The sequence below is a fragment of the Stegostoma tigrinum genome, chromosome 4, assembly GCF_030684315.1.
Source record: "Stegostoma tigrinum isolate sSteTig4 chromosome 4, sSteTig4.hap1, whole genome shotgun sequence".
Lineage (NCBI taxonomy): Eukaryota > Metazoa > Chordata > Chondrichthyes > Orectolobiformes > Stegostomatidae > Stegostoma > Stegostoma tigrinum.
The window spans coordinates 78,021,985-78,042,450 of NC_081357.1; the positions used below are offsets into that span (position 1 = coordinate 78,021,985).

The 20,466-nt window shown below is 35.9% G+C and overlaps 1 protein-coding gene across 2 annotated transcripts in view; it reads right to left on the reverse strand.

The window, feature by feature from the left end:
- Positions 1 to 14,314: 14,314 nt before the first annotated feature.
- Positions 14,315 to 20,466, reverse strand: part of LOC125452426 (XK-related protein 6-like) — a 452,844-nt gene continuing 446,692 nt past the window's right edge. For both annotated transcript variants that reach the window (XM_059645448.1, XM_048530810.2), the window contains one exon: positions 14,315 to 15,354. In XM_059645448.1, coding sequence (XP_059501431.1) covers positions 14,390 to 15,354 — 965 coding nt within the window. In that variant the 3' untranslated portion in view covers positions 14,315 to 14,389. The remainder of the gene's footprint in view (positions 15,355 to 20,466) is intronic.

A 20,466-nucleotide genomic window follows, 5' to 3' on the forward strand; every position in this document is an offset into this window, starting at 1 on the left:
TAAATGAATAAATGGCAATTATTTAAGGTATTGAATATCTAGCCCTTTTTAAAATAGCACTTTAAACAAAAGAGAAAACATCATGTCAGGTAGCACTCTGTGGTTCTGTATCAAGTCTTTTCCTACCTGTTAAAATACAAGTACAGCATTTGCTTGATAATTAGTTGTACCTGAGTGATTCTCATTGATCATGCTTACTAGATTGGATCTGTAAAGCTTGCACCAGGTATAAAACATACCATTTGCTTTTCAAGGTGTGTGTGTGCTTATGTGTGCATGTAACATAACAGTCATTTTGAAATGAAGTGTAAGGCAATTTGTCATTTTATCAGTTTCTACTTTTCACATACCTAATATGTTTTGCAGGTGACTGTACTATTAGTTATGACTTTTGTAAAGCATATAGCACAAACAAACTTCTGTCGTGATATGAACAATGTTCTTTACCATTTGTCAGTTGATTTCCTGTGATCTCATTCATGTAGTGGCAACTACCAATAAAAGCAAAGCAGATTCAGAATGGATTCTGCCAAATTGGCCTTTGGTTTATGGACTATATTTTATTTTGATATGAAGGTGGTGGTGTTGGACTGGGGTGGACAAAGTCACAAGTCATACAACACCAGGCTATAATCCGACAGGTTTATTTGAAAAGACAAGCTTTTGGAGTGTTGTTCCTTTGTCAGGTGAAGTCACTTCACCTGACAAAGAAGTAGCACGCCGAAAGCTCATGATTTCAAGTAAACCTGTTGGACTATAACCTGGTGTTGTGTGACTTCCGACTATATTTTGTTTCGATCTGGTTTAAAACTGGGCAAAAGAATGACATGAAAAAGAAGACACTATAGATTCATAAGTAACTGTTTCCTGAAATATGACACAAAGCATAACACATTCATTGCTGAACATTCCCAAAACTAGCTTGGATTTAGGAGAAGAATTTTAAGAATTATACAAACTGTGTGGGTAGACATAATTAGAATCATAGCCTCACATAAGAAATAAAGCCATCACAAAGTAGTTGGACCAAGTCGTGTTTTTAATTTTGTAACTTTACGTATTTTTATGAATTAGAGATTTACCCTACCCCTGAGAGGTACAAACTACAACAGTAAATGTGACTGTACTATGTACTTTTCTATGTACTAAAACTATATGGCAAATGTAAGTTTTAATCTATTTAAAATTAGAAATGTCAATATTACATAAAAGTGAATCAAAGTTTTCTGAGGAAAATCCAATGTATAATAATTGACAGACAAATGCATTTTAATTAATTATGGAAGGATGTATGAAACTTCATGTTCAGATTTCCTCTGGCATAACTTTGCTTAATATGAGTTATTTCTGTTTGCAGAAGGGGTGGTCTGAGTTGGAAATCTGTAAGTTATGAAAGCATGAGGTCTGAATACCAATTTGGCTTCTGCCAGTTGACAAAATTAAAACTATTGTAACGGTCTCATAGATGCTGGTTTCAAAGATTACAGTTTTTTGAAATGATTCTATGAGTTAACACTTTTATCTATTTATTGAATTTTGATTAATTTGGATCACAAGCAGAATGTGTTGTTTTTGCAACTACATAAATCTTGACCAGTCTGCTAATTACATTATAATAGCAGTTGAGATGGGGTGAATTATATTTATCTTGTAAGTTTGGGAAAAACACTGAGCAAAATATGATCACATCATTAAGATGAGCTAATGAAGTAATTCAACACTGATCTCCACTAGTTTGTAAGCTTAAGGTTCTTGTGAAGGTTTGTAGCTTGGGTTCTTGATAAGTTTGTTTGCTTGCTCGCCAAGGTGGCTGGTTATCGTACAACCAAGCAGAATAGAACAACAACGCTTCATCAGGGGCTGCACTGATGATGTTACCTAGCATGGTGATGAAATGTCTGTACGATAATCAGCCAGCTCATGAGCAAGCCAACAATGTCACTTTGTGAGTATATGATTAAATCATGCAGTAATACATATTACATTTATGTTAAAGCAAAGTACATGCACCTGCAAAACTATAAGCTTAGAACACTAAGTTAACAGTTCTGTTTTAGATACAGCAGGAACTGCAGATGCTGGAGAATCTGAGATAACAAGGTGTAGAGCTGGATGAACACAGAAGGCCAAACAGCATCAGAGGAGCAGAAAGGCTGACATTTCGAAACGTCAGCCTTTCTGCTCCTCTGATGCTGCTAGGCCTGCTGTGTTCATCCAGCTCTACACCTTGTTGACAGTACTGTGTCTTCTCACCAATATATTATCTTCAAATTACCAGACTGACCACTAGTATTGGATGAACAGAAATTGTCATGAAGTATTGGGAAGACTGATGCAGTTGTCTTTGATCGCCACCACATGCTCTGTTCCTAGGCCACAGAACCATCTTTCTCTGCCAATTGCCTGAGACAAAAAACAGGCCTTTTGCAAATTTGGTGTGATAGTCGAACCCAGAATGTGCTTGCAATAATATATGTGCATCATAACTAGGACTGGTCACTTCCTCAACTGTAATATTGCTTAACTTCACCCCTATTCTTGTTCACCTGCTGCTGAAGCCTTCATCCGTGCATTTGTTATCTCTGTATTTGACTATTTCACTGCATTCATGGAAGGCTGTCTACACTTTGTCCTGTCTAAATTTGATGTATTTTCAAATTCCGCTGCTTACATGATAGTTTGCATCCAAGCTATTGCAACAAATATCTTCTATACTCATTTACTTATATTGGTTTCTGATTAAGTAGCACCTTGTTTTTTATTTTAAAATCCTCATTCTTGACTTCAAAGGCTTCATTGTGGAATGCCTGACAGTATGGTGGAGGCAGATTCAGTCATGGTTTTCAAAAGGGAATACAATAAGCACCTTTAGCCAAGACTTTCAGGGCTACAAGGAAAACATGTTGGAGTAAGGCTTGCTAAATTGTCTTCGCAAAGAGTTGGCACAGACTCAACAAACCAAGTGGCCTTGTTCTGTAGCCATTAAATGATTCAAAAATCCCTCCATGACTTCATCTCACCTTTTCTCCAGTCACACACAGCCCAGAGATATTGGTTCTCCCCTTTATCTGGTCTCCTGCATACCCATGTTATAATTGCTTCACCGTTGGTTGCTATGTCATCTGCTTGAACCAAAGACTCTGCAATTCCCTACCTAAATCTCTCTACCTCTTTTCCTCACACTCTGTTAAATTACTCCTTGAAACTTAACTCTCTGATCAAGCCTTTTGATCATCCATCCAAATATCTCCTTAGATGGCTTAATGTCAAATTGTGTTATTAATGCTTCTATGAAGTGTCTTCAGAAATGTTCTGTTAGAAGCGCTTTATAGTTACAAGTTGTTGCTGAGCTTGGATTATTTCTTTATGGTGATGGTAATTTTAAAATATTATTTAGTTTTTTGCAAAGCCTGATTTTATAAAACAAGAAAAGTCAAGTATTGGCTGTATAAATAATACATTAGTGACTAAAAGATTTTTAAAAACGCTGTTGCAAAAGAAATTAATATTAAAAGAGCTCAATGCAGGTTTTTTAAAATTCCTCACTTTAATTTTAAAGTTGATTTAAAGATTATTGAAAGAAGTTAACATATTCACCTGATATGTTTTAAGTTTGATCAAAATGAAACTTTATACATCACAATTTCATTTCAAAGATTTACTGCTTGCTGCATATTAACTGCAATCAGCATTTTCTTCATAATTAAGAGACTAAATGAAGATGAAAAGCATCTTATCATTTGAACCTTTGATTTTCAGATCCTGAATCGGGTATTCTAAGGACAACATATAGAAAAGAACTTGGATTACCAATATAAATAATTTGTAATCAAAACTAATGCAAGTTTACATTCACTACTGTGGTATAACTGAATTAGAACAATTTTCAGCTTACATAGTATCCTTACATTTGAACTCACCATTAACAGATTCTATTGTTTTGTACTTCACCTTTATTTCACAAGGGAATTATACAACTGTTTAAATTATTTTTCAACAACTGATGTAAACTGCAAATACATCATAGCTGGATTATAGTAAATTAGCATTTTTGTTAGTTATACTTAATGACATTATCTTCTGATACTGTTAATTAAACCATAAATAATTGACCCCTTAAGTGCAGTCAAATAGGACAAAGGATAATGAACTGATTTTTGTTAACTACAGAAGTTAGGTGAAATGGAAGACGAGCCTAGCTGTAAAGGAGTAATATATGTTGCTACATACCTGATTAAATATTAGCAGTTCAGAGAAACAAATATGTGTGGCCTTGTTCAGACAGAATATTAGTAATTACAAATTGTTAAACATTTTTATTTTTATAGTTTTGCATATTTTTAGATGGTGAAGTACCATTTATACAGATAGTAATAGAAAACATTGGCAGCACAGACTACCATTTACAAATAAAGTTCCTTGTGCTTCCAGGACATTTTTACATCAAATATTTCAGGTGCTCAGAAAATGAAGCTTTTGAATTAACAGTACATTTCTGTGGATAGTGCACAAAGGAGTGACATAGCTTCAATCAAATGAAATATTTGAAAGTTTATTTTCAAGTATTCACAACTTTTTCTGATATCATTGTAATTCCAGGTTCCAACTAAAGTCTACTACCTGTGTCACAATTCTACCTTCTGCAGACAGTTAATGTAATACACAAGAAAAACTGACAAAAACTTCATTTGTCAATAATTACAGAGACCACTTAATTTATTGATATCACATCCCAATACAAGCTTTTTGTGAAAAAGCACTTAACATTGCTTAACTTTTTAAAATGTTATTCTATATGCTATTTATAGTTATTATACATTACTGTATATACTGATTGGATTGTTGAGTTTAGGAACATGACATATGAGACTCCAAAAAGACATTCCAAAGTGATTTAACACCATAATGTACTTCAATTATATGATTTCTCATAGAACATACTGGACAATGTGCTTTAAGAAAAGAAAGTCGGTATACATCATGTAAAGGACGCCACAGAAGAAAATGTGGTATACATTACAGGAACTGTTTTTTTTAATAATTGGTATCTAGGTGATTAGAACTGCTAATATTGAACAGCCCACTAGAATGTGAATCAATGATACAGTTACTTGGCATCGTTAGTCTCTTCCTAATGCACACTAGAAAACTGATGTGAAATTGCAGTTACTTAAAACAGGAACATAATGTATTGTGTATTTCTAATATTACTGGTTCAAGTCATAATTTAAATATAGAAATTTCATATAACTGATTGTAGTTGTTACAGGGGCCTGTCAAGACTGAGATCTGTATATATAGCTTTCAGATTTATTGCAAAATCAAAATGGCTTTATTTAATAACTATCTACCAATTAATTTTTTAATCTCAGATGGAAAGCAAACTAAAACTACATCAAATCAGAGAAATTATAATGAGGTAGATACAACTATGATAAAGTAAAACTGAAATTATACAAAAATGGAAAAAATAAGATCTGGCACAGTTAGAAGATGCCATTTCATTATCATTATCACATCGTTGCCATGAATTAAATATATATACTTCAAGAAAAAGTCACTTAGTATTTTCACCTTGTTGATACGAAACATTTGCAAGGAAAAACTGTTTGAATATGGGAAAAAAGTTAGCTAAAATTTGGAGATTTCAGAGATTGGAATATTGCATAGTTGGGAGCTGGGGCTTCGTATCAAGGTGAAAAGAGTACTGTCAGATAAATATCCTTCGAAAATCTTTTTTTTATTTGACTTTTTAAATTGTATATCTCACAGAGGAAATGTATGTACAATACACACATGCTCACAAACTCCTGACAATTACAGCCATATAAATATCCTTTCTTAATTACTTCATGCACATTTTTGTTTGATAAATTTGTCATCACTTTTAAGCCTATGAATTTAACTCACAGACCCAGCTCTTCCTCAGAAAGAAGGGAAAAAAAAGCACCTGGGCAAAGTTCAGCTTCACATGGATTGCTGCAACTCGAAATAGAAAAAAAAACTACAAACTTCTCAATTGTCTTGAGGTAAGAGTAGTTCACTAACCAAACATACATCTGAACATATAACATTACATTATAGGAAACAGCAAAGTTTTCTTCCATACATTATTTACAGTCTCTTTGTTGTTTTTGGATAAACAGCTATATCAATCTACAGTAAGGCTTCACAGGAAGTATTCGGTTTATTTGTTTTGTTTTCTAAAAACCACACTATAAAATTGAGGTTCGATGTTAGCACCTTTGATTATTGATGTTGCTCCCATTAACACAGTAGCTATTTCCTGTTGAGAACCTTATTTTTTTCATTGTGTTTTGTTCCTGCATTAGAAACAAATTTTCCATGCAGCTGCACTAGAATCTCACATATAATATATATATATATAGTGATTCTTTTATTTTTACTGCACTGGCACATAATATGAAAAGGTACTGGCATTGTTGTTTGCTGTAAGTGGCTGCCTTGATAGGAGTACCATAAGCACCTAGGGAAAAGGCACCACAAGGTTGAGAAGCAAAGTGTTTTTCCTTTGTCTTTTTAAAATCACATCCTAAGCTAAGACGATTTAAGAACATAGGGGTTTCATGGTCAGCAGAATAAATAATTGACTATTTTGATTAACACAGACAACACTTTAAAAACTGCACCTCATGGTTAATAGCACAAGGAAATGTGCAGTAGCTGAGTTTCGTATTGACTGTAGTATCCTCACTTGGAAGAGATTTGGGCTCAGCCACAAATTGTGACTATTCATTTCTACTTTTTGAATAGAAGAGACAAGTAGGGAAAGATGGTAGAGAGGATTTTAATGATTTTGCATGTTTCTTGTCTTCCTTGGACAATTATTTCTGAAAATGTAGTGTACTTGTTAATTAAAATAGGATAACACTTTCACAGTAATTCCACTTTTAGTGCTGAATTTTGTTGAGATAGTGGTAGCTCTGATGATGACCAAAAGTGATGTCCTGTTTCTAAGACCAGTTAACTAGATGGCCAGCAGCTCTCCAGTCCTAGTGACATCACAAGGAATTGCTATGATTGCACTTATCCTGAGATCAAAGTGAGATCAGGATTACTAGGACACGTCAGGCAACTCCCAACAATTTTCAGGTGTGGGAGCAGATGTGGTTAGTAGGGCCAGGAGGCCATTTATACGGGAAGGAGGCACAGCCCTGGCCACCACAGGAAGCCTCCATGGGCTATGTGGGGTCCAATCAGATGGGATTCCTAAGTCTACATGGTGTTTCAATGTTTATTGTGCTATGTCCCCAAATGGAAGAGGGTCTATTGTTGAGTTTGCCAGCACAGTGGGAGGATATCCTTGCTTAGCTACTGAAGAGGAAGCCACGTTTCGAGGAAGGGTCATCAGACCTGAAACATTAACTCTGATTTTTTTTCTTTACCAATGTTGCCAGACCTGCTGAGCTTTTCAAGCAACTTCTGTTTTTGTCACTTAAGAGTCTCAATTGGCCACTGGGTGGTTCGGCTTATTTTCAATATTCTCATTGCTGGAAAACCTGTTGGGAAAGTGGTAAACAGTCAGCCTCCTGCCTTCCCTGCCAATTGTCCAGTCCCACCTCTGCTTCCAAAGTGCCTATTGAGGGTGCCATTAAATCTGATCCTTCATTTCTTTGTTGCTTTAGCATTAAATTAAAATGCATTGGAGACCAAGTCTCATAACTTAAGAATTATTTGATAATTGCTTTCTTATAATAATATTGCTAGGGAATATACCATTTAGCATAGATAAGCAAAAGATGATGCAATATTAGAGGATTCCTTTCTTTGCTGTTAATTTTAAATAACCCAATTTCTTATTCCCGCTCTCAATTATAACGTTCCAAATTTGGCTAAATGAGAACCGGCCAAATAAAAAGAAAGTTACCTAAAATGAATGCTGATAATGAAAAAGCTGATCTGCTCAATGTTTGTTGAACAGTGTTAGCCACAAAGGCAGTACATATGTTTACAAATTTATACTTGCAAATATCTTGTCCTGTTTTAAAGTGAGGTCAGTGTTAATGAATGGTATTTCTGCAGTAAAAGTGGTAATTATAATTTACTTCTTCTGTAAATTAAAGCAAACAGTAGTGTGACATATGAATCAATAGCCTGAAATGCACATACTGTTAACTAACAGTAATCAACCAATGTCCTATTTGCTCCTAGGAAACAGATAATTGGGCCTTTCATTACTTTCACTCTTGGACTTTCGTATTGACAGTTCAACATAGTGGTTCATCTGATGACAAGTCACTGTGGCAGATTGTAAAATGCAACCAGCACATTTGCAAGTTGCTAGCACCAGTCTGAAGTGTTTGGCTTTGGCCCACTGCTGTTAAAAATATTTCCAGCTGGATATTACTGAAAAAGCCTGATCTATTGCCTTCTACAAATTTCAGAAATTTTCCCTCATATGTTAGTTTCCTAGGAGGACAACCTAGACTTTTGCTACCTTATATAAATCAATTAAAATAGCAAATTTATTTACACATATTTTATAATTATATTATATTATAGTTGAAGTAGATAACGAGCTGACCTTGAAAGCCCTTAGATGATTCATGATTTACCAACTAGGTCCTTCGACTGCTGCAGAATTAGAGTTGCTTGCACATTTTACAACATGCTGCAGCACATTTTCTTGTGTATATAAAGATATAACAGTAATACATGTGATGAAATATGATGACACAAGTGACTAATTCGCTTCAGTGATAAGGAACATAAATGTTGTGATTATCAGTGGTAATGCGTGCCAGTGTTAGGTTATCTTAAAGTGCAATTTACCAACCAATAATGCATTCAAATTGTTCATTACCACGATTATATAATGCCTCAGAGCATTGAACATCAGCTTATAAAAATAAATAATACTATTTGTCATTAAAAAAGTACACCAATTTAGTGTGTTTGGAAATTTAGCACCCTTGCAATTTGCTGTTTCAAGGAAGGTATGCTTTTGTGTTTGCTAATACACACCTGTCAGCCAATCACACTAAGCAATGTAGACGTTGGCATTATATAATTAAATTAAATTACTGTAACCCCTTGCGTGCTGAAAAGACTTTGTCATTATGTATTTTCAGCTAAATGACAGATTATTGTCAACATCACATATGATTTTTGACTAACAGTTCAGATTTAATGATACCAAGATCCTTGTGACAGGATTTATTTTGATACTAAAAGGAAATTATCTATTTTTCAGTACACGAAGGGTTAACTTACTAAAGTTGCATAAAGATATCATACTAAAGATTCTAGTATAACGACTCATGACTATTGTGCTAGACAGTCCAGAAATAAAAAGGCAGATTGCTTTTGTTAGTGATAAGCTTCATCTTGCTTGAGCTCATTAGACTCCCCAGCAAACAACAGTGCACCACAGTCTGAATTTTAAAAAATTCCCAAATAATGTGGACTGATATTTCACTATATTAAGCAATGGCATACAAGTACTTTAAAAAATTGCAACAAGTTGTGTCTTACACAATTCATTTTTTTGAACTAGAAGAGTAGATGTAGTTTATTCAAGATGAAACAGTTTGGTAAGCCTTTTTGTTTTGGCATGATACAGCAGGTCAATTAACTTAATCTGTCTCACTTCATTTGCTTGTGAATGGATTGTAGTTGTAGTCAACGTTCCCTCAACTTCTGCTGTGTGTTATTATGCTTCTGTCTATTTAAGTTTTAACAATTAAATTGTGCTCCAGTATTTTCCTGAAATTTTGTTTCCTTTCACGAGATAGATTAAAAAATACTGAACTTAAAGCAACTTTGAAATAATGTCTGAAAATTGTATTTCTGGCTGTATTGACTGTCAACTGCTGTAATGAGGTCTCTGCCTTCTCAGTCATCAATTTACTATGGAATCACTCAATGTAATTGTTCAGATGGTATTGATGGCAAAACTGTCAACAATTACTTTCAATACTCTATTGAAACTGACAGTAACTTCTGGAATCCAGACACATGTGGAATAATTTAGAGATCCCGAAGTTGCTGTCATTTTTTTATACTTTCTCCTTTTAATTTTATTCAGAGGGGCACTGTTGAAACATCTCTTGCTGTGACTAAAAGGGAAATGAATCATATTGAAGAGAACTTCCATTCTTATGCTGTTAGTCTCACTCTAAAAAAATCTTAAAGAAGTTGTATTTTGCTGCGTGAAATGGAATTGGGATTTAAATAGTTTACCGTTCCATAGATTTTGTTGAGCACGAATACTGAACCCAGGTCAATTTTATATTTGTAGAATGTTAAATTTTTTTAATGCATTAACAAATCACTGTTTTTGCTTTTAAAGGTTTATCTTTAATTTATCTTCTGCATTAACCCAATCATAATAATTTACTTCATAATCTGAAAATTTAACTTAAAAGTGAAATATGTTCAGCGTTATATTTTCCTTTGTTTGTTCTTCATGAACACTTCAACGTGATTGCCTTTGTACCTGCTTGCTGACACCACTGCTGTTGCAAAACAAATTTCCCCCTTCACTGAGCAACTATCAAGAAAGGGAAGACCATGTCCACTGAGTGCTGGATGATCAGTGCCATCCATCCTTGATGTGCCACTGACAGGAAAATCCAGGCCAATGTGTTTGGGCTTCTTGAATATGAAGACAGTCATGTTATATTACTCATAGCTGTTGCCTCTAGAGAAACGGCTAAAGGGTAGAAATCAAAGATGGAGGATAGAAAGCTTTCTTCACATTGGAGGATATCATGTCATATGCCTAAGATTTATGCTGGAAATTCTCTTAGCCTTTCATTTATAAAAATAATGTAGATGTAGGCACAAGGGAAATTGCATCAAAGTTTGCTGATATCAAATGAAGGATCAGTGCAAATAGAGAGAAGTCTGAATGTCAAAACAGTAAAGGTAACAGGATAAGTATGGTAGCTTCAGTTCAAAATAGAGACAACTATGAACTCGTGCATTTTTGGAGGCATAACAGTGAAAGGAAATACACCCTAAAGATTAATTTTCTTTGAGTAGAAAGCAAAGAGATCTATGCATACTGACTGTAGATGAAAATGGCCATTGAAAAGCAAATTGTACTTGTTTTTTCATACATGTTGGGCAGAACTTAAGGAAAGCAGTGATGTTGAATGCATTGATAAGGACACAAATGAAGTTCTGAGCATTACATTATAGGAAGGGAATTGGAACCATGGAAAAATCATTAGAATAATGCCAAAGGAATTATGTTCTGGGTATGAAGAGATGTTGTGAGAGGCTCTATCAAGAATGCTAAGAGTTGATTTAATGAAGGTTTTCAAAATGATCAAAAGATTTGAATGGTTAAATTTTGAAATATAGCATTAGAATGTATTCTGCAACTGGCTAATAAAGCATAGACTTTGACCATTTAAAGAGAAGAGAATCTATAAGTATTTAAAATAGAAGAATATAATGCAGTAGGAGAAAGAGCAGTGATATTAGATTGATATAGACAGTGTCGGCTAGAAATTCGCACTAACAAAGGCACACTGGACCAATTATCTTCTACAATGCCAAAATTTACTAGTCCACAAGAGGTGGCTGGAAGCAAATGGTCTATGCTAACTGCTTGGAAAAGAATGACATCTGCATTGATAGGTTAATATTTTGGAATAGAAAAGAATATATAAAGTGTGTTTGGTATCAGATTAATCTTTTTTACATTATTTTTGCTTCAGTGTCTTTGGCTATCTATCTATCAAATTCAAGGTATTTCAAAAATCAACAATGGTCTATACTAAAACAAGATATAAGATGCCATCAGTAATAGAACAGGTGGATCTTGCAAGATAACATGGAATAATTTAACAGTTACCAATATCGCAGATGTCATATTATACATATGTTTGCACAGCTATATCATAAATTTTGAATAACATCAAAAAAAAGTTAATGTCCCATTGCATGGAAATTTATACAGTTAGATTAAAGATTGCTAATGAAGCAGTGTGATATGGAAGTGGCAATGTCATGAGCATTAAGATTAAGCAAACACAGCAAAAACATGGTGAACTGCATGTTCTTGTGCTGCGACATTCTACAGTTAAAATTACTGTTAACCAAATGATACATCATGTCAAGTGGTTCATGTCTCTTACAAACACAGCAAATACTGAAGAAACTCAGCAGATTCTGAACAGGTCATACTGGACTTGAAATTTATCTCTATTTCTCTCTCGACAGATGCTATCAAATATGCTGAGCTTCTCCAGCATTTGCTGCGTTTGTTTCAGATTTACAACAGTAGCTTGCTTTTATTAGTGTGTTCATCTCTTGATTTGATAAATAATAACTAACGTTGCGGTTTATAAAAAATTTCAAAATATCTCATGGAAATAATCTCTCTGAGTAGTGTGTGAGACTATGTATTTTCATGGATAAAATGCATTTTCTGACTGGGAATACAAGATAAGGGGCCTGATGTGCATTCTTTTTCACACAGAGGGTGGTGCATTTATGGAATCAACTGCCTGATGAAATGGGAGATAGCAGTGCAGTTTCAACATTTAAAAACAAATTTGCCTCAAGATCTGCTACAACATTGTTTATTCAATTATGCATCCAGTTTCTTCAAAGAATCAGTGATTCAATGATTCAGTTTTTTAAATAATTAAGTGTGGAATGAACTTTCAAAATAAAGCCAGTTTTTCTGAATGGTGTATTCTAAATGAGATGTTTTGTAACATTGACAATCTCGGATATAGCCCAAATAATTCTGCTCAGTACTTAGCTACTCCCTCACTCATAGAAAAGGAAATAATTGTGCTCTAAAGAATGGTAGATGTGTGAAAATATTACAAAATGTTGATGTTCTAATAGATTGATTAGAACTATAAATTGATAAACCAAACACAGTGGATGAACTAAATGCATACATAGAAAATAGTGTGGATAATTAAACATTTGTTCAATGTATTTTTGATTTGAAGTATATGATGAAGAGAATGGAATTGTTTTAGTGCAAAGCAATTTGCTAATGTTTTAATAAATTTGGAAAAATTCTATCATGCCAAAATGCTTGGAATTTAGGAGGAGGGCCAATGATGTGAACACTTTTTTGCACATATTTAAGTATGTAATGAAATACCATGTAAAGTCTGGAAGAAATTTGTTTCACAGTTAATTCATTAAATTAGATTATGTCCATTGAGTTGTATTAAAAAGAAAGTAGTATATGTCCAAGTATGTATGGAATACCTTGGCTGCACAGTGAATAGAATTATGATAATATTTGACATTGTTTCATACTAGTAAAATCTCAATCCACGTTATCCAAGGAAGCCTTTGATCTCCTAAACCAAAGCTATCTGGGAATCTCTGCACCAGAATACACCTGAGCTGCACAAGGAAGTCATGAGAGTAACCTTATTCCAAAAGTTTACTTGCACATTCCTCGTGCAAAGGCCTGATTAGGCACACAAGGGCTAAATGAAAGCTAGGTGTTGGAGGCTGTAAATTAGCTTACTGAATCTCACCATATGGCTTTGGCCAGAGTATTATGGCCTGTCTGTGTATGGCAGACAGCTGTGATAGATTAATATTATAAAAACCTGTTATCTAATTCTGTGGCTCATGTGATTGTAAGCAATTGATCAGGTATATTCAGGTAAAGAAAAACTCCAGTTTTTTTCCCATGCTGCAAGTTATAAAATTGGTAATTTTTTCTGCAACTATTTAAATTAAAAAAACACTCAGTAAATTACAAAAACAAACAGCAATATTTCAGATAGAAAAGAAAAACTATATGTCAAGGGTCTGATGCGCTGTACTTGACATATGGTTGCACCTTAAATGGTAATAACAGATTGTTATTACTTGAATAAAAGGCTCACATACAGAAAGAAACATACAGTATTTACTCAGAAAAACGTTTTTTTTTGCAAAGGATGTGATTGTGGAACTGAAAAAACCCCACAAGCTCACAAAACCCTAAAAGGGATTTAAAATTGCACCTCTTATAAATTTTCTATAAACTGATGTTGCATGATTTGCTTTTTCAGTCCCACCTACCATCAGTCCTTAAATGTTCTGCATACAGGTAAATGGAGCGTATGTAAATGTATTACTAATGCTGTACCTCTGTCTGTATGTGTGCATGTATGCACTGGTATTTGTGACTTGTTTAGTAACAGTTGGAAATTCCTAATGCAGACTTCTACAATTAAATATACAGTATAAATACTGTATCTTGTTGTGTAAAAAGATTTTTTTTCACTTTTTTGTTACTTACAAAACATATATAATATCTTTATATACAGACAGCTACCAGGAAAAGGAAAACATATCTGTGAGCTTTGTGTTTTCAGAGTTGTATGAGAGTGTCTAAGTGCCTGACGTAAACATAATTACTTTTTTGTCAGTATCAATGGGTGAAGCTTTAAAGTGAAGATTCATACTGTAGCAGCTCATATACAAGTGGCCCATCTCTATATCTAATACCTACAGATGTGGGAGTTACATACTGTAATATATTGACAGTTCTCCTCAGCCTTCTGTCTACAAAGTGGGCATCCCAGGCAGGATATCTTTTTCTTGGCATGTCAATCTTGATGATTGGTCCCTCTGGTAGGTAGGGTCGGCCTGATGGTGTAAGTGGCACTGTGGGTCGCACTTGGAATACAGGCAGGCAGGTCTCTGCTGCATCCTCCTCCTCTTGATCACCTGCCACTCTAGTTGGTGTGGTCTGGGATCCTCTAGGTGCTGCTGGCGTTGTTGCCATGGCCTCCAGCTCTGGAGGCAGAGGGATTCCCCAGAGGAGTTCAGTACAGCAAGAACTGGCAAGGATCCTTGTCCGTGGTCCCATGGGATGAAGTAAACCATAATACAGGAACATGAATGCTGCCCCAGCAACAAAACTAATAAAAACTGTACACAGTGCAGTTATGGCATAAAAGTCAGTGGTTGTGGGATCTCTGTAAAGATACCAAAGAAACGTCAAGGCAGCATTTTCTGTCAAGATTACAGTATAATAGGCAAACATTCGATATCGTGTCCGGCCTTCTTTGACATTAAACCAGCAGAATATGTACACGATCCCTATCACCATATTGAACAGAATTTCCTCCCACTTGGACATGCAGAAATCTGTTCCTCCATGAATGATCCAGAATGCCATTGCACACCAGTGCACAACTACAAATATTCCAAAATATAATTGAAAAATAGAAGCAAACAATGCAAACGAAATGACCCTGGATGATATGGTAAACAAACGCCAAAAGATGTGGATTAGGGCACCTCTGTAGCTCATGCTTTTTTTGTCATCCCTGGAGTCCCGCAGCAATTTGTGGTATGAAGCTAGCACCCAGGCAAGGGACATCAGGGAGGCCATAGAGGACAAACCTGGCATGACAGAGAGAAAATATGGTTATAATAATTACAGCAGTAAATTCCCTTTGATTCCAGTGTATTTATGAAAAAGGTAGAATCAGAATGAAGATTTGTGCACAAACCTAGAAACATAAATTTACATAAATAACCACAATGTGCTTGATATAAATGATACACTGTTTCAATTTTATCAATCTAAGTGAAGACTTAAAATCATTAATTAACATTAACACATATTCGCTGCTCCATTTTTTCAATTTTATCTTCCAGGTTTTGTGAACAAAGCCAATAATTTGGTAATTTGAGATGATACAACTAAAACTAAGTGACAGTGTAACTGGATTGTGCAGATCTTTGAGCAAAGAACAAACATTTTTTCTCCCATTACACAGGCAGCAAAATCAGAATTTGTGAATATTTGAATGTACTTTTTGTTAATTCTTAACTTTATTGGGGTTTCAATAAATCAAACTCACAGTTGTAAAATAAACCTTTTAAGTTGTATTTTAAATGTTGAGGTTGAGTTCTAAAGTATTTTAAAAAGTCTGATACTCCCAGAATGGTTATTTTGACTGGAAGAAGTTGAAACACAAACTCTGGAGAGTGCTGTAAAATATGTGATTCAGACTGGACTTCTAAATTAAAGGTAATGAACGATAGCTTATTTCTCAAGAAACTCAGTGATTGCACTACCCCATTTTGCTGAAGTATGTAGATCACATGCATTGTTGCTATAGTATTGTACTAGTAAGAACAACCCTGATAACTTTTGCTTTATTAAAACAAGCTTATGCAAATTAACCAAAAACTTGAAGTAGTTTGTCTCATTAAGATACAAGAAAGTACCCTAGGGCAAAATTCAAACAGCATATCTAAACTATACAAAGTACAAAAATTTGATGATGGATTTCAGTTGAATCTTTAGATTAGGTTCAAACATCAAATTCCATTCAAGTAACACTTATTCTTTATACATTTAGTTCTCAGAAAAAGAAGCGGTCTTGTTTGAAGTTGGAAGGCCCAAATCTCCTAACAGAACTCACGATGGTCAGATTGCTGCAATACTCAATAATTCCAAACTTGATGCTATTGTAAGTGTGTTCTGTGGTCTTCTGACTCCGCTTTTCATAGGTAATCACTATATAGAGTCCTTTGGAGAACTCTTTTGGAGCAGAGTTAAGTTGAGAGAAAGAACATGCCCCTATTTATGGCAATAAGCTTAAAAGTTCATTTGTGAATGAATTAGTGCATAGGGGAATTGGGTGAGTACGTAAGTGAGCAGTTATGCAGGTGGCTAAGTGGGTGATGTGGTATGCAGGGAAATGTGTAAGAGGGGTAAAAATAATTGAGTAAGTGGTTATGTGGGTGAAGTGGTCAGTAAGTGAGTTGCATATGGGAATTGGTAGATGCCTTAGGGTGGGTGAGGTGGTTGGTGAGGTGAGATATGTAGACATGTCAGGGATTAATCAAGTAGTTAAGAGGTAGCTGAGTTGGGTCAAGTTATCAATGTCATGTTTGGGACGATCTGGGATTGTCAGTGATTGGCCAGTGTGGCTAGGTATTGCTGGGTGCTTGAGGAGTTAGTCAGTTGTTGATGGGGGTCCGTTTTGGGTTACACAGGTGTTAGATAAGGTTTACATCTGTCTGGCATTTCCTGAGTGACTAGATAGCTGAATTGTGTGGATTATTCTTAAAACAGATTCTAGATTAGAGTCAGGAACATTCATGGAGGGTGCTGGACAGCAGGGAAATTGCCCCATGGGAAATTGAACCAGATGATCAAAGGGTACCAACACTCATCTTCAGTTTTGTCTTTGGGGATTTGGAGACCAGAAGATCTGGCTGCAAAACATCTTCAAACTAATTTGTAAAAAGAATTAAAGGATTGCAGACGCTGTAAATCATGAACAAATACAAAATTTGCTGGAAAAGCTCAGCAGGTCTGGCAGCATCTGTGAAGTGAAATCAGGTGAAGTTTCAGGTCTAGTGACCCTTCTGATAGCTAGGAAATTGTCGGTTTTATGCAGAAGGTAGGGTGGGGAGGGGGATGGGGTAAGCGGATAGGGCCCAAAGAGAAAGAAGAACAATTGGATAGACAAAGGAATGGATAGTGTTCTGGCTAGGAGAGTGAATAGCTGTTAATGGAGACTGATAGGGGTTAACAACAGGTAGTATGTAATATTAGACTATGCGAAAGCAAGGCCTGGGGTGGGGGATAGAGGTCTAGGACATGGGAGAGCTATTGAACTTGATATTAAGTCCAGCAGGCTGTAGGATCCCCAAGCAGAAAATGAGGTGTGTCCTTACAGCTCGCACTGAGCCTTGCTGGATTACTGCAGTAAGCCTGAGACAGAGATGTTGGCTAGGGAACAGGGTAATGTGTTAAAGTGGGAGGCAACTGGAAGCTCAGGGTTTTGTTTGTGGGTAGAACACAGATAATTGGCAAAGTGGTCACCCAGTCAATGTTTTGTTACCCCAATACAGAGGAGACCACATTGTGAGCACCAAATGCAATAGACTAGATTCTGGGAAGAGCACGTAAAGTATTGCTTCACCTGGAAGGAATGTTATGGCCCTTGGGTACTGAGGAAGGAGGAAATATATGGGCAGGTGTTGCACCTTCGGTGGTTGCAGAGGAAGATGCCATGGGGCTGTGGGGGGGTGTGGTCTGTGGGAGTGATGGAAGAGTAGACCATGGTGTCCCATAGGGAACTGTCCCTGTGCAAGACAGACAAGGGAGGAGAGGGAAATGTGTGTCTGGTGGTGGCATCTCACTGGAGGTGGTGGAAATGGCGTCTTATGATCTTCTGGATGTGGATGCTGGTGGGTCTGTAGGTAAGGACAAGGGGAACCCTATCACTGTTGTGGTATGGAAGAGTTGGGATGAGGGCAGAAGTGCGGAAGATGCATTGGAACTGTTTGACAGCACTGTCAACCATGGTGCGAGGGAATCCTCAGTTGACGAAGAACGTGGACATTTCAGAGGGTCCCCCATTGAAATTAGCCTCATTGGAACCGATGTGACAGAGATAAAGGAACTGAGAGAATGGAATGGAGTCATTACAGGAAACAGGGTGTAAGGACGTGTAGTCCAGGTAGCTGTGAGAGTTGGTGGGTTTATAATAAATATTAGTGGTGAGTTTATCACCAGAAATGTGAAACAGAGATGTCGAAGAAGGGAACGGAGGATTCAGAGATAGTGAAAAATGAGTATGGGTTGGGGATTGGAAGCAAAAATCGATGAATTTGCCCACCTCCAGATGAGAGAGGGAAACAGCACTGATGATATCATCAATATATCAGCAAAAGTGTTGTGGTTCGGGGCCAAAATAGGACCGGGACAGAGAGTGTTCCATGTACCCCAAAAAGAGACAGGCATAACTGAAGCACATGTACGTACCCATGGCCGCCCCTCTGACCTGAAGGAAATGAGAAGAGTTAAAAGAAAAGTTATTCAGTGTGAAGATGAGCTCGGCCATGCGGAAGAGGATGGTGGTGAGTATGGACAGTTCAGGTCTTTGCTCCAGGAAGAAACTGAGAGCTCTGACACCATCAAGATTGGGGATGGATGTGTATAGGAATCGCATTTCCATGGTAAAGAGGAGGCGGCTGGAGCCTGCAAACTGGAAATTTTTCAAACTAATGTTGCTTTATGATATTAACACAAAAGGATATTTTGGTAACTTCTAACTATATAGGTTTCAACTTGGATCCACTAAAATTAAAATTGCCTGGGATTTCATTGAGTAGAAATTTTCCCACAATTCGTCTTACGTAACAAATATATTTATCTGAATTTTTAAAATAATCATGAAGAAGATGAATGCAATAGCACCGGTAAAATAAAATGCTATGTTATATTTTTCATTTCAGTATGCCAAATTCTGTGTGACTTTTTTGACAGGTTACTTTGGAAAACAGAAAATGAACAAATAATTAGATCCAAGCCAATTAATAATGGTAAAGAATGTACCAAATGTCTTTCTTGCATCTAATCCAGATCAATATTTAATTTGTAATCACAAACATTGAATTAATTATAAAAAATAATAATCTGAGAAATGACAGAAGTTAAAACCACAATCTACAGATCATCTTAAACATAGAAAAGTGTTTATGATAATATGGAAAATGTTACAGCATGTTACATTTCTTTAGATTAGTTTCCAACATGTACCTAAAGGTAGAATTCTACGAACGCTCCAATGCCATTGACATCACAGATCAGTAAGCATCTATTCATTCATTTTCTTCTCTGTGACCTAACATCGCAATGGTTATGATCATGACTTTATCATGAATTTGTCTGAGTTGTGCCTACAGCCTATTTATAATGCTGGTTCTTGCAAATCCTCAAATGATCAGGAACAATTGCTATCATATTGTAGCCTTGAAAATAAACATTTGAATGGTAACACTAATAGGTTCTTTGCCTATCCTAGAGCATCTTGGAGATAATGAATCAGAATTTTAAATGGACCAACAGAGAAAATAGCAAAGCCTGCAGGGATTATTTTTAAGTGCACATTTTGGGTTCTTTTGATGTCTTGGAGGCTCAACTGCCATTTTAACTGGTGTTTCTGTAGGAAGCTAAAGTGAGTTTCTCGTCAGGCCAATCTAGTAGGTAAGTGGATTAGGATCAGAAAAGGTTAAAAATATTAGATTTATTCTACGGGATTTGTTTTTATTTCCCTTTAGAGTTAGGAGGAGTACAAGTCTCTTTCTGGGCTTACACAAAAGTGTTGGCATTCCCCACTCTCTGCTGCCCTTTTCAAACATTTCAGCCTTTAGATGGCCCTGGCAGTGAATCCCACCACTTCTCAGGATACAGTGAGAAACCTCAGCGTTATTAGAGGTCAACCCGTGAAGTTTAAAATATGTAGTCATTATTTCTCCAACTACAGGGGAACAAACTGAGTTGAAACAGTGGGTTTGCAGACAGCAATCTAAAATTGTATATCAACCTGCTGATAAGAGAGTGATTAAAAACTCACTACCATTGAGAGTTGTTGTGGCGAATCATATTTGCACTTAAGGGAAGGTTAAATTAGCATATAAAAGGTGAAGTGGTTGGAGGTGATGCTAACTGAGCTGAATAAGCAGGGAGAGTAGACTTATTTGGAT